General features: G+C 32.0%; 1 protein-coding gene across 1 annotated transcript; it reads right to left on the minus strand.

The window, feature by feature from the left end:
• Window positions 1–4,932, minus strand: LOC136222237 (mitochondrial phosphate carrier protein 3, mitochondrial). Its single transcript, XM_066009788.1, has 6 exons — window positions 4,530–4,932; window positions 2,752–3,113; window positions 2,627–2,670; window positions 918–1,132; window positions 681–805; window positions 1–590 (listed from the first exon to the last, which is right to left on the minus strand). Exons 1-6 carry the CDS (start codon window positions 4,812–4,814, stop codon window positions 524–526), a joined length of 1,098 nt encoding a protein of 365 aa, XP_065865860.1. The 5' UTR covers window positions 4,815–4,932; the 3' UTR covers window positions 1–523.
• Window positions 4,933–16,286: the final 11,354 nt, after the last annotated feature.

Here is a 16,286-nt window from a genome sequence, read left to right on the forward strand (position 1 = left end):
GAACATAAAACTTTCAAATTCAACATAAGATGCATCCTAACAAAACATTCTTTTAAAGTTGAATGAAAGAAGGTCCAGTTTAAGTTATAACTGGAGATATAAATAATTCCTTCCGGTGTAGTCATTATAACCAAACAAATTACTCAGCTACATGAGTATGAATTCCAAAACAAGTAACAAAACTTTTACTAACAGTGATCGGAATATGGACAGAAATTAATATAATCCCCCAAGTCGAGTCTGCCCCTTATTTTTGGTTGTCTTTGACTGGGGAATCTTATATTCCTAACATAACATTCAAGTAAAATCTCATACATGATGTGATTTATAATAGGGCAGGGTGAAACCAAAAACCGTCTCTCCACGGAGCTTAAATTAGCCAAATTGAAAAGAATTGTGATGCAAGTCCTGAATGCAAAAAAGAATAATCTTCACTGCCTCGAGTCACTAATCCTACGTTTATTTTCCCTATACTTTTCCCTTCAACAAAAGGACATGTAAGAAATAATGGTATCCTCCAAAATTACACCTTTGCAAGTCCGGCATCAGGGGCAGCAACAGCAACGGGAGCAACACCACCAGTGGTTGGCCTGAAATTAACATCAAACCTAGTTAACAAAAGGAAACACCAAATCAAACATAAAAATAATAAAAACACAACCACCACAGGTAATACTTACAGTCCCACAAAAACTTTGAATGCATCATAGATACCCCATTGGGCACCAGTTAGTGTCCCAATCATGACAATTCGAAGAGGAAGTCCACGAGTAAACAGGCCCCACATACCTAACTTCTTCACAGCCTGCACAACCAAATCAAAAGGTTACTTAGACCTCAGAAACAAAAGCAAGGACATTAAATCAAACAATAATCTCCTAGGGATCCATGAGATTCTAACAGAAATCAGTGCTTACATCGCCAACAGTTGCGCCTTTAGCATTGTTGAGGAACGAGACAAGATTATCAGCAGGATGAGACACAATAGCACATAAAACACCAGCAATATAACCACCCGCAAAACTAACACCAAGTTGTAGAGGTTTGCTGCATTGGTCCTTCGGCGTGGGAATAACATTCTTATATATCTGCTCAACAATGGCCTCAAATGATGCAAACTTCATCATTGTATCTGCGACCAATGTTTTTAAATTTCCCATTTTAGGAACTGCCAACAACTGCGGCTAAAAGAAAGATAAACCACAGCACAAAAACTTGCAAATGCAACTTGCACCTTACTTAAAATTAACTACAGACCATCATGTGCTAAAGAGTGAATAATTTACCAGGTCAAACTGCTGAAAAATATGAAATGCTAAACACAACCCCATTTCCGATCACCACCAACAAAAATGCATAATGATTGTCATGGAACCGTTTTAGCTAAAAGTTCGAGCTGATAGTTAAAGGTCCACTTCATATTAATAGCTGACACACCCCCACACGCGAAAGCACACTTGGGCTTGAAGCGTGACAACACAGGCCCATATCACCATGTCCTGCAAATAACTCAACAAATGGGGCTGCCAGGAATCGAACCCAGGACCACTTGGTCACACTGGCTCTGATACCATGTCATGGAACCGATTGAACTAAAAGCTCGATGCTAAACACAACCCCATTTCCGATCACCACCAACAAAAATGCATAATGATTGTCATGGAACCGTTTTAGCTAAAAGTTCGAGCTGATAGTTAAAGGTCCACTTCATATTAATAGCTGACACACCCCCACACGCGAAAGCACACTTGGGCTTGAAGCGTGACAACACAGGCCCATATCACCATGTCCTGCAAATAACTCAACAAATGGGGCTGCCAGGAATCGAACCCAGGACCACTTGGTCACACTGGCTCTGATACCATGTCATGGAACCGATTGAACTAAAAGCTCGATGCTAAACACAACCCCATTTCCGATCACCACCAACAAAAATGCATAATGATTGTCATGGAACCGTTTTAGCTAAAAGTTCGAGCTGATAGTTAAAGGTCCACTTCATATTAATAGCTGACACACCCCCACACGCGAAAGCACACTTGGGCTTGAAGCGTGACAACACAGGCCCATATCACCATGTCCTGCAAATAACTCAACAAATGGGGCTGCCAGGAATCGAACCCAGGACCACTTGGTCACACTGGCTCTGATACCATGTCATGGAACCGATTGAACTAAAAGCTCGAACTGATAGTTAAAGGTCCACTTCATATTAATAGCTGACAATGATAATCGAAATACCATAATTGTTCTCCCTATAATACTACGAAGTTTGCAAAAACAAAAGCATCAGATGGATTCACATGGTAAACCAACTAGGAAGCGAACTTAGATCTAAAATCTGGAAAAAAGAAGACATAAGGGCAGCCCGGTGCACTACGCGTCCCCGCTAAGCAAGGGTCCGGGGAGGGGTCCCACCACAAGGGTGTGTTGTAATTAAGCAAAGCATGTTATATTTCCAACAATATAATGGTTGGCAGTCGAGGTAGTTAATCGGGTTAGTTTTGTTGGACTCAAACACAACTCAGTGATTATTGTGATTCAATTCATATATTTAGCTGAAGAAATCACAAAGATAATACAAACATAGTTTGTAACTAAAAACTAAAAGTTGATAATAACTTACAAGGAATTTGACGTCCCCAGAGAGGAACGAGACCTTTGTACAACCTGAAAAGAACACGTGTTATTTAGAAACGCAAAATAAAAGACTTCAACGAAACAACTCTTCAAGAAATTTCATAATCATACCCAAGAGCCCCTTCGGCTTTGACAAATTTGGGAAACCCATCTGACAAGCCTCTAGCAAAACCAGGCTGAGTTTGAACTCGGACCTTCACTGCTTCCATAGGGCACAGAGCAACATCTGCAATCACTTCTGCAGACGCCGAACCAGCAAGGTAAATCAAGGTCTTATACTTGGCAGAATACTCTGGCCCCGCAAGGTCAGAGTAGGTTTTTTTGAAGAACTCGTAAAATCCAAATTTGCAGGCGCCTTGAGCACTGTAGCCAAGTAAGGTAGGCACCCAGCCCCTGAAGAAGCCTTTGACTCCCTGCTCCTTCAGCAGAACTCCAAAACCAGAAGAGATGCTTTTATACTTAGCAGGATCAATCTGACAGATACCATCACATTTAATTTAGTTTGATTTCTATTGAATTAATAGTGCATATAATAAAACTAAGAATAAGAATAATTCAACAAGCAGAACTGTCACTTTGACAAACATTCTGTATACTGATTTAGTGCTAAACTGCAAAACTTTAAATTTTGATGTGAAAATGTAAATTCAATCAGATTAATTTCACCATCAACAGTCATCTATGTTTCATGGAAACAGAAACTGATACAAGAAATAATATTCATGAAAATTATGTGAAAATGTTTATAAATTTTGAAATTATAGGAATGCATGTTTATTTTTTTTCATGAAATATATTACTTATAAGTTACAAGAGTTTTTCATGAAATAGAGAGGGAAAGAAACAGGCCCTTTTTTATTTTCAAAGCTCAAAGAAGACAATCCAGAAAATTTAAGAACTTAATACAATGTGGTCAGCGCATGAACTGATTAAGAATATGTCGCTGCTTTTGAAAATGCATTTTGTTCTAAGAAATGAGTTTCCAAATTTCTCTAAATTAGAGAAACATGACCCAAAACATTTCCCTTACAGTTTCAAATGTAAGACGCATTTTTAAAAAATAAAAATCTGAAAATTAGAGTTTATGTTCAGCATAATCAACAGTAGTAAAAAAAACACTAATTTCTCCATCAAATTCACAAATAAGCAGTACATGTTACATATATACCTATCATTCAGAAAAAACAACTTCTAATCTTCTGGGTTCTTATCCAGAACTTGAAATTGATGCACAAAAAAACAGGAATCTAGAAGACCAATTACTATTGCTATGTTACATTCTCAGGGCTAAATACCTTATATAAGCAGCATAATGAAATACATAGCACAAGGTCTCACACAATCATACTATAAAACCCCAACAGGCCTCACAAAGTGACTGTTCAAGGCAACACAGTATAATCAAACCCAGGAATAAGACATTTATTTTATCCACGTAGACAAATCGCCCAAACCTTCACATGGGATATCATCATATTGAAGCTTTAAAAAAACGAAGGGATGAAGTCGACAGTTATTGTAAATGCATACAACCAACAAAAGGAAATCCTAGCAGAAGTAGTGAGAATTCAAGATAAAGGGTTTAAAAAGCCAATAAAAGATTACAAGAGAACGACTTTAGCACATAAAGTTCTACTACCATCACTTCAGATCTCTAAAACTAATAAACCCGCAAAAAAGAAAATTACAAAAAAAAAATCAAGTAGAACAGAAAAGTATGCTGTCGAAAAACAGATCCAATAAGAAAGCAAACAAATTAAGCCAAAGCGAGGCATAAAACAGTAATTAAGCAAGCATATGGCGATCGGAATCAAGGGATAGAGGTAATGAACAGGAAACATAGATCTAATTGATGATTAAGGAGAAGTACAGATCTAGAGGAAAGATACCTGCATATTGCATTTGACAAGATCAAGAGGAGTGACAGTCATGTGAGTAAGACCACAGCTGAGGATACCACCAGCGGTACAAGCAGCGTAAAAAGAAGGAGAGTACATCTCGATCTTGCCAGGCTCGGAGGGAGAGGGGATCACGAAGTTGGAGGTCTTCATCATGGAATGTTGGGCAGGGTTGGAGTGAAGGACCTTGGAAAGCGAGAGTGTTTTGGAGGAGGAGGAGGAAGAATAGAGAAAGCTAGGGATTAGAGATTGCCTGGAGGAATCGGAAGACGCCATTGAAATGGAGAGCAAGGAAAATGAAATTAAGAGAAAGAGAGGCGTAAGCGTTTCTCTGCCTGCCTGCCTGCCTAGTCTCCTCTCGCTGCCAATTGTGTTTAGACTGAGTTCCCCATTCCAGTTTTATTAACCCTACCCTATCGCGTGATTTATACGTGACGATCGCTTCGCCTTTTGCCCTCGGATTTGTTGTTATTTTACAACTATAACACTGGAATCTCTTTTATTCGCTGCCATTCCCAATAAATAAGGAAATTAATTTTTAGCATATAATTAGAAGATATCCTCACTTTGCTTCGGGAAAAAAATAATTAAATAATATAATAGTAAAAAATAAATAAATTTTGTAATATATTTTTATGAATATTACCTAATAAAACAAAGAATATATTTTTATGAATATTTGTAATATATTTGAAGTGTATAATTATTTTTTGTTTCGTCATAATTCTGTCCTAATATACGTACGTATCAAAAACGACGTCGTATAAAAAGATGGTTCATATTCAACCCTAAAAATTACACACTATATAATGTCACTTATACAGATCTAACTCCACGCTGCTGCTAAACCAACTGCATATCCACTATCTTTCTGTCTCTCTTCATCCACACCAAAGAATGGCAAATCCGAAAGAGCGTGAATCCATGGACGAAATCCCTTACCTCATAATCACAGAGATATTACTGTTTGTCATCCTCCTCATATTATTTGCCTTTTTCCTTCCTGAGATCGTCCTAGATCCTCATTAACCAAGAGAATGTAATATGTTTAGCAATAAAATTGTCGTTTGATTATGAGTTGAAATTAGAAGTTTTGTTGTAATTTCAGTAACTGTATCGTAAAGATGTACTGGAGAAATTCAGATGTTTGATGAACTGAAGGTAATAAAGAGCCAGTTAGATTGTGATTTTGTCCGTAAATTCTAAAAACATATGGATCTGGTGTTTTATCTATATTATTATCTATTTTGGGACTTATAGAAGTGACTAAAAATACTGAACTGTGAAGCCATATATTATCCATGAATTTATTATACGTTGCATTAACTTCATTGTTTGAAAGAGTTCAATATAAGCTAAAGGATTTGAAAAATGAGGTGATCTGATTAAACATCTTTTAATAAATAAATCCAGGTACAATTCATAAATAATCGTAAAGAAACAATTAGGAAAGATAGTTGAGAAGTGGCTGCAACTTCAATTGCCCTGAAAAAAAAATTAAATAGTTATGATAAAAATAAACCAAGAATGTAATTGGAAAAGATATTTAAAAAAAACTAACCTCAATAATCGTTTTTGATCTATTGTTTACTTCTTTTTTTATGAAGTTGAGGTCACCCTGAGAAAGCATATTAATATCAAAAGTGTGATTCACAAAACAAAATTAACTATTACTTATGTACTTACTCGTTACGCTTTCTTTTGTTTTGAACCTCTGTTGATGATTGATGAACATCTGGTTGGTTTTCAACAATTGGTAACTTTCGTTTTGCTACTAGAGACAGAGAACATCGAGATATGGGTGACTTCAAATGAGTGGAAGGTGTTGAATTTGGACTTGGAACTTCATTTTTAGGTGTTACCATAGTGTCCTTAAAAATATAAATTACTTTAAATGATATGTTGGATGGATCATCAACTAAATGACTGACTTGAATCTGAAATACAGTTTTGACACCGTAAATCTTTGCCATTACAAGTGGAACATCATATCTGTCTTTAAAACTATTTGCAAAAGTAGTTGCAGGAATGTCAATTAAATCTGTTGTCATATGTCCAAAAACTACAAATGTGCTTGTACCTGTAGCATCTTCAACAATCAATTTCACTCTACACCTGTAATATTTGTTATAGAATAAGCAACAATAATGTTAGCAGGAAATAATTTAAATATGTATGAATAGTATAAAGAATTCAAAATTTTACTATGGCAGTGGTAGATCATCAATGAATCTGCACTTTTTACACCACAATTTGTCTTCAAAGTTTTGAATACCACTTTTACATCTAGGATATGTCCGGTACCACCAACCATTAATGGGGTCAATTTCTTTTATTTTTGCCTTGCATGTAAATTTGATTTTCTTAAGGAAAATGAAATTGAGATTGGTAGTGTTAATTTTTATTCTTTTTTATTTTGATAAAATTTTTATTCTTAAACTCATATATATAAATTGATCAAATATAATCTTAAACAAAACCTTGTCGGTGTGAATATCTATTTGCAGTAACTCAGCAATTGTCTTTCAATTTGCTTCTTTCTCCATTGTAAAGGAAAGAATTTGTTTACTCACTATTTATTTTCTATATACGTTTTATGTTATAAAATATGAAAAAAAAATTCCTTCAATTTATCTTTAAAAAAAGAAAGAAAAGAGTTGATTTTCTAATGAAGAAATGATTTCATACTTAAATAGAATTTGGGAAGGAGGGAAGATTCATATTAATTAAAAATGAAAGATTTTCTTAAAAGTAAATGATTTATTCTTGTTTAATTATTTTTCAAATAGAATTTTTATAATATTGAATTGGTTTATTGGTGTAAAATGTTTTATAAATGGAGATTTGAAGGTCAGGAATAATGGAGACTATTTATTAGAGTGAACGGGTTTTTGTGAACGGGTTAGAGATGCAATAATTGGTGCAATATGTTAAACTTTATGATAAACACGTAAGCGACGTGAATCAGCTGTCAACGGATCTCATCGATGAATTTTCGGTGACCGACGACGACATTCCGGTAACAAAATTTTATACCAAATTATTTTTAAAATGTTATAGGTATGAGTAAGTTTGGTTTCTATAGTTTCGTTAAATTTTAAAAGATTTATGACTAATAATTTAACGTATATGAATTATTAATAAAATATAAATTTTAGACTAGTTGTCATTTAGATTTATCAAAGTAAAATTCCTAATAAGACTTTTAGCCGCGTAACGAGTTTAAAAATATAATCGGACCAAATTAACTATGTTGGTTTAAAATTTCTATCTCAATGACCGAAAATATTCTAATAAGAACAATAAAATATTTTAAGTAACTTTAATTGTTAGTGTTAAAATAAGTTGAAAATACAAGGACTAATACGGATATTTTCCAAGTAAAGAGTACAAGTAGACTTATGACCCGTAACGAGTCTAACTGAACCTTCGGTCGGAACTAACGATGTCGGTCTAGTATTATACGTAGCTATTCCGGATAAAAATAAGTCTCGTAAAAGCGTTTGGTTTAAAATTTAGTTGTAAATTATTTATATATAATGTTTAAGTTATTTTGAATATTTTTTTATTAAATGGTTTGAAATATATTGTTTATATATATTTGATTTTGATTGTAGAATAATTATTTATGATTGTGATATTTTGAAAATTAGAAAATGAATTTGACAATTTTATTCGAAGTATTTTTGGATTGAGAAAGCTGATTCGATTATTGTTATTATTTATGTGATTTGGATTGAAGTCCAAATGTGATTTTCATGTTGCGATATTTTGAAAGATCGATAAAACGGTTTTGTCCATCTAAGATTGCCCGGGGTAGGGATAGTAGTTGTAAGACCATACCTAAGGGCGGTATGGCCAGAGTGCACGGTTGGTAGTCCTAACGTTAGGCAATGCGAGATATGAATGAGATATCTCGATTATTGATATGATTGATGTTATGATAAGCTACACGGGTGGAATTCGAGGATGGACACACACGCAAATTTTGTATTACGTTTTCAATGCTTGATGGCCAGAGTGCACGGCTGGTAGTCCTAACGTTAGGCAAGGCGAGATATGAATGAGATATCTCGATTATTGATATGATTGATGTTATGATAAGCTACACGGGTGGAATTCGAGGATGGACACACACGCAAATTTTGTATTACGTTTTCAATGCTTGATGATTTGAAATATAATGTTTTACGTTTGCTTGATTATGAGTTGGTTTACAAATTGGTTTGTTAAAGCAATTTATTTGTCTATGAGTTGGTTGATAAACATGTTTATTTGATTACGATTTGGTTTGATAAAACGTTTATTTGTTTATGAGCTGGTTTGATAAAACGATTATTTAATTGATTCGTTTTGATAAAATGAATTATATATATAAATTATAAAGTGAAATATACAATTAAGTTATTAGCGTGTCAATCAACGTGTTAATAAGTTAAAACGTTTTAATAAGGAGAACTACCTAAGTTAAGAGAACTACCTAAAATAGGTAAAACTACGTGGCTTTGATTCCCGGTTTAAAGATTAATAGACGTTCGGGATATGTAGGAAGCTCGATAGAATTATCGAGTCCAAGCCAAATAAATTTTAATTTAATAGAAAATAGGTTCATGTTTCAAACCAATAGACGTTCGTTATCCTATTTTCCATTCATACCCGATGCCGATTTGGGTCGGGTGTGACATATGATGTTTTAACTCATTAAATACCAAACTTTGCATACTAAAAAAGTATTGATGAGTAAAAAAATATGATTAGATTGGTTATCTGTAAATTATTTGATTGATTAGATTTAGATCTTTGAACTATATGCATAAACAACAAAAATACTAGCATACAAATATGATTAAGAAAGAAAGGATTAACCAGATAAGACATCAGAAAATGAAAAAGAAAAGGAAAAATTAAAAATAAGGACCTAGATCTGGCAATTATAGTGCGAATCAAGGCTTGAGCTAAGAGTGCTCTTTTCAGAATCTGGTCTCTAAGCATGAATAAAACATTTTCCTTCTAAATTGGAGATAGAATTTCCATATATCAACTCAAAATTGACCCACTATTGACTTCATCAGGTGCAACATACAAAAAATGAGTTTCCTTGCCAAAAATGAAAATCAATAAAAAAAATCCACTAGGTTTCAATTTCAATGATGCATTAGCAATTCATGTCTTGAAAAAGTGCATTTCAACATCAAAATAAACAAATTATAACTCTAGTAAAACTAACTAAATAAATTTTAAGTTACAGAATGATAGATACAGAACAACAGAAAAATCATGTCACATACATTGGAGATGGAAGCTGCATGGGACCTGAGGAATTCCTTAGGAAATAGTTGCCCATTTTCATCAGCTAATCTTCTCAAACCAGAATTAAGAACTTGTAACCTGAGGAAATAGTTATTCACATACAAGCATTTGCTCTTAGTATCACGTCAAAGTATCACAATTAATAGAAGTTCGTATCTGATATTCAATTTCAAAAAGCTTCAAAAAAAAATTATGCAAGCAAAGACAGAATGTTTTTATATATTGAGAGACTACAATCAGATAAGATGATTAAAGAGGAAATAATTTCAAACAAAAATGCAACCAAACACAAGAGTATGTTGATTGAAGCCATTGGAATTTTTTAGAGAGCTCACTTTGGGCTCAGCGTTGAGGATTCTGATCACTTGAGAATAGGATGATAAAAAAGGAAATCTGAAGAGAACTTTCAAATCATTTTTAATTGATTCATTTTTTCCGTATCAACAAGAAAAATACCTTTTCTGCCTTGAATAATGAGGTCACATATAACAAATTAAATTTCAAAGTGATTGAAGATGATTGGTTCAAACTTGAACAAATTAACTAGTGCGATCAACTGTAGGACTACTATTTCGTATGAAAATAGAAGATCCAGTCCATGAAACCGAAACACATCATAGCAGAAAATTCTAAACTAAAGTTGATTAATGAAGTCAAACAAAAAATGCAGCATCGGTTTGATACTTCTCATAAATACATTTCAAATAATTAATTAAGCAAGCGCCTGTGCAGAAAGAAAATTCAAAATACGACTCCTCGATCTATCGATGTTTCTTCCACAGATTACTCATGTAATTTAGCAGCTTTTCAAAATACTTCATCTTCTCCAACATTTAGAGAGATCAAAACACATAGAGAGAGAGGGCAAGAGAGAGAGAGAGACTGAGAATTCAATATAATAGAAAGGTTAGTAAATTACCTAATTAACTAGTTTTTGGCCCGTGCGATGCACGGATTCATCTTAATATATAAATATTAATAAAAATACAATCTAATAATTACAATTAATGACATAAATGTGTTATATAAATTAAATATTATTATTTCATTTTCACATTTACTTTAAATAATATTTTTATAGATAAATATAATAATAAAATAAAAACTAATATATTATATTATATTATATTATATTTTTTATCAGTAAAAAAGGAGGAAGTGACACCTCAGTTCCATCGTTACTGTTTTATATTATATATAGATATGTAGAGAATTAGAGAGATTTTAGAGATTAATTTAAATTCTGTAGTACTCTTAGATATAATACAGATAAAATAATCTTTTTATAGATAAATATATATAATAAAATTAAAATTAATATATTAAATTTTTTATCATTAAAAAAGGAGGAAGTGACACCTCAGTTCCATCGTTACTGTTTTATATTATATATAGATTGCAGAAGAAAATTGAGATCGTAAAAGATTCCATTCGTTGAGATCCAAGTAAAGCGCAGATTTGATGAAGACAAAAGGAGGCAGAACAAGAAGGTGTAGAAGGAGGCAGGATAGATTTGATAAAGACAGAGGAGGCCGCACAAGAAGATGTAGAAGGCGGGAAGAGTGCTATTTTCATACAGGGTTTTGATAAAAGAAAAAGCTATATCAACGGTTTGGATTCAATCTAAGAGAAATCAACACCTAATATTCAATATCTTTGATCAACTTAAATTTGCCCCTTTATTGATAATTTTGTGCTGCTATAAAATATTCTCTTCCAAATAAATACTTATTAAATATTTTTTTAATATCAATTTATAATAAAATTTTAATATATTTATGTATCAAATTTAAAATAATATATTTATTATATAATTTAGGGTAAATAATTTATTAGTCCCCTAGTTTTACCTAACACACTGTTTAGTCCTTCTATTTTGAAAAACACATTTTAAGGTCCCTATCTTTTGCCAATATTAACCTTGTTGCCCTTTTATCTATTTTTTTAAATTTTTAACCGAACATATCTTAGCTTTTAGGACAACCACAGTACAATACAAGTTGACCATATTACTCTGTTATTTTATATATATATCTGTTTATGCTAAAATATAACGATTACAAGTCTAAAAAAACTAGACAAAAGGACCAAAGAGTTAATATTGACAAAAACTAAGGATCTTAAAATATGTTTTTCAATTTTTCAAAATAGAGGGACTAAACAGTGTGTTAGATAAAAACTATGAGACTAATAAATTATTTACCCTATAATTTATGATATATATATATATATAATTTATAATAAAAAAATTATACTTATATTATTCATAATAAATCATTAACTGATAGTTAGTTAATAATTAAAGTATGTATATGCTTAATATATATTAATATATTTTAATTATTTTGATTAATCAAATGATTTTCTTTGGCAACAACATACGTTGTTACGAAAAATGATTATTTAACAATTCCCACCAAAAATATTTATGGAGGGAAAATAAAAAAATTTAATGGCAACAAAACAATATTGTTGGAAAAAATGATTCTTTCATAATATAGAATATAAGTTTTAAAGAAAATAGTTAGTATCATTAATATTTATAAAATAAAATAGTATATTGTATATATTTTTTTAGAAGTATGTTATATATTTTGATTATATAATTCATTATATTATTTTAAGTATTTAATTTACTTTATATTATAAAAAGACGTATTTACTTAATTTCTCAAATAGTTTAATAAAAAAAATTTGCAACTACTTCTTTTGTTGCTAAAATATTGAATTTTTATGCAACAACTTTTTATTGTTGCTGTAAATGTTGTCATTTACAGCAACAACATGTAATCGTTGCCGTAAATTCTTTAATCTAGAGTAACAACATATAGTTGTTGCTGTAAATATATACATTTATGGCAACAACATGGAGTCGTTATTGTAAATGCTTTTATTTACAGTAACAACATGGAGTCGTTGCTGTAAATGCTTTCATTTACAGCAACAGCAACAATATGCAGTTGTTGCTATAAACGTTTTAATTTACAGCAACGAATGTATTATTGCCAAAGTTGTTACATTTTTTTCCATAATCACCACAACCAGAAAGAAATTTATAGCAATAAAATTTTGTAACGACCCAGAAACTTACGTTGCTAAAGTTTGTTTATAGCAACAACGTTTTTTTGTTGTTGCCAAAACTTGTTACCAAAAAGCAATTTTCTTGTAGTGAATCACAGTATGCTCAAATCTCTTTTCACAATCAAACGTTCAATTTATTCCATAATCGTAAACCATTTGACTTCAAATAACTATTTTCGCAAAAGTAATCGCAATCGTTAAAATTAAATAATCTTTTAATATAACTAAAATTGTTAAAATAGCGTATAAAATCATCGATTCGTAATTTAATCAAATTCCAAGAATTTAATAGCTCAAATATTGTATCGATTTAGTATAGTTTAAAAGTAAATATTCTTATCGGACTACTTTCGATCACCGAAACAAAAATTCTAAACCGAATTATTATTAAACTCGTTAAACCACATTAAACTATTAAGAGTATATCCATCCTAACTTTATATTAAAATTTATCCTACTAATTTTATATTCAAATGATTAGACTCTATTTCACAAATATCGGTATTAATCCTTCTAATTTATAACTTATTTTACCTCCACAATTTAAAGTCACTTAAATAATAACCGAACAACTTAAAACTAAAATTTACACCAAGCACTTTTATCCGACTATTCTCGTTTTTCACCGAAATTGTGACGTGTAACTAAACTGATATCGTTATCTACGACCGAAGGTTCAGTTAGACTCGTGACACTGCTACGAGTCTATCCATACAAATTTTATTATTAGTTTCTTTATATTATTATTATATTTTCCATGACCGAAACCTCTAATTAATCGTCTATTAAATTCTTTCCGTGACCGTGAGCTAAACCTCTAATTGATCATCTATTTTAATATGTAATTGCCTAAATTTGATAGTTTCATTTATAACTTATTGACTTAATAAATCACTATTTAAACTTGTTGAAATTTAACGAAACTATCGGAACCAAACTAAAATCATACCTAGAACATTTTAAAAATAATTTGGATCTAAAATACAGTTACCGAAATGTCATCGTCAGTCACTGAAAATTCGTCGGTGTGATCCACTGACAGCTGATCCAAAATGTCCTCGTCTGTTTCACCGAAAATTAATGGGTATGATTCGTTGATAGAAAAATAACGTTTTCCCCAAACCTCCTTTCTTTTTTTTTCTCACCATCTTTTTGTATCTTCCATTAAGATAGAAATGAATTTTTCATTATATCTCCTTTTCTTCATATGAATTTATCTATATATACACATTTTGAAAAATATGATAAAGACACATGTCTTACTTACACACCATCACACTTATTTTTAAAATTGAAATAAATCCTTATGCTTACACCTAAGTTCACTTAATTAAATTAGATTGACACTTGTATATATTAATTGACATTTGTATACATAAATTGACACTTGTATCATATTGTATATTACGTATCCATCCATATTCCAAATATAGAACATGTGCATATATATATATATATATATATATATATATATTTATTTATTTATTATTTTTTTTGTTTTACTTAATAACCATTATATAATAATAATTCAAATATAACTCTTTCTTATTTTGTTTTTATAATAAGAAAAATTCAAATAATATAAAATGTAACTATACTTCCACGTACATGGTTTTGTATTTGGATGAAAAATATTAATTATGATCCTCCGTGTTTTCAACTTCTTTTAAAACTTATCCTAAACTTTTAATTTACACCTAAAATATTAAATTAAACCCAATAATATATTTATACTACCCAATTAATTAATACTCTATATATTATAATCTATACGGGATATAAAAATTGACACTTTTGGACACGGTTGTGACATCATATCCACTGTAGTCTTCAGATCTCTACAGTACATCACAAATATACACATATGCATAAGTGTCTGGACGGTGAAGAATAGAAACACTTAGATATGATTCAAATGGATGTATTTCCCTCTTAACATTATTCTGTCCATTATAATTTGATTCGCTTATCCAGTCAGGGTCTCTTTGGTTGGTATTATCTCATCAACCTCGAGGTATCCCTTTCCAAGGTAGCTACATTAGACTAAACTTCTTAGAATAAGTAGGGTCTATAAGGATAAACAATAGTCAAGAAGTGCATCTTCATGACGTGAGTCTCACATTAGGAAAAGGCGAGATCAATCTACTTTTCCATCTCGTGGTCGCTAAAGCACACATGGTATGGGTCATGTGTTATGGTGTTCAATTCTTTTTCTGAAGAAGAGCATGTTATTAACACTATACAGAAGCATAGGTCTAGATGTGCCTGAACATCTAACTTTAGTTCATCACTTATGATGATCACTTCTGGCTATGATAGAAGGCTATAAGTTATCGCAAACTTGCCCTTTTAGATTACTTGTTAATCTTTTTCATGTATTTGTAACACATGTTATCTTGCACCGTAATGGAAACACTTTTCCATGTCTATATGTCTATAGCAAGACGGCTTCTATCATTGAACAAGCTCTCGAAATTGCTCAAAGACGGCCTCATCCTTCATTTATCATCACATTGACGAAATGGGGGAAACTGCTCATGTGAGTGAGCTACATTCTGTCTAAACATGCATTTTGAGTTCATTACAGCAAATATTTACAATTAAATACTCGCACTCATGCATTGATGAAAATTCATAAAACCTTTATTAATAATTCATGTCTAGCAAATAAAACAATGAAGAATGAGAAGTATACTTAGATCCTAAACAATCCTTGGGATCTAACATGTTTTACATAAACATCTCTCTTGACTGGTTTGGTGAGGGGATCTGCCACCATGTCATGAGTAGATATATACTTCACATTAACTTCTTTGCGTGCAATTAAGTCCCTGACAAAATGATACTTAATCTCTATGTGCTTTGATTTGCTGTGGAACCTTTGGTCCTTAGCGAAAGCTATAACAGATTGACTGTCACTGTTAACTATGACTTGGGTTTGACAATTGGTTACATTCAAGTTGTTTAGGAACCAATTCAGCCAAACAGCCTCTTGAACTGCTGATGAATACAATACGTATTCAACTTCCATGGTGGACAGGGCTACACAAGTTTGTTTCTTGCTACTCCAGGAAATCGCGCCATTTCCTAGCAAGAACACATAGCTTGACGTGGACTTTCTTTCGTTTAAGTCTCCTGCCCAATCAGCATCCGTGTATCCTCTCAGATTTAGGTCTTTACCTTGATAGCATAGAGAATAATTTGCTGTTCCTTTGAGGTACCTCAGTATCCTCTTCACAGCTGCCCAATGTGCTAGTCCTGGGTTGGATTGATATCTACTCACCATCCCAACGGCATGACAGATATCAGGTCTTGTACACAATATGGCGTACATTAGACTACCTACGACACTTGCAT

This window comes from Euphorbia lathyris, chromosome 3, assembly GCF_963576675.1.
Source record: "Euphorbia lathyris chromosome 3, ddEupLath1.1, whole genome shotgun sequence".
Taxonomy (NCBI): Eukaryota; Viridiplantae; Streptophyta; class Magnoliopsida; order Malpighiales; family Euphorbiaceae; genus Euphorbia; species Euphorbia lathyris.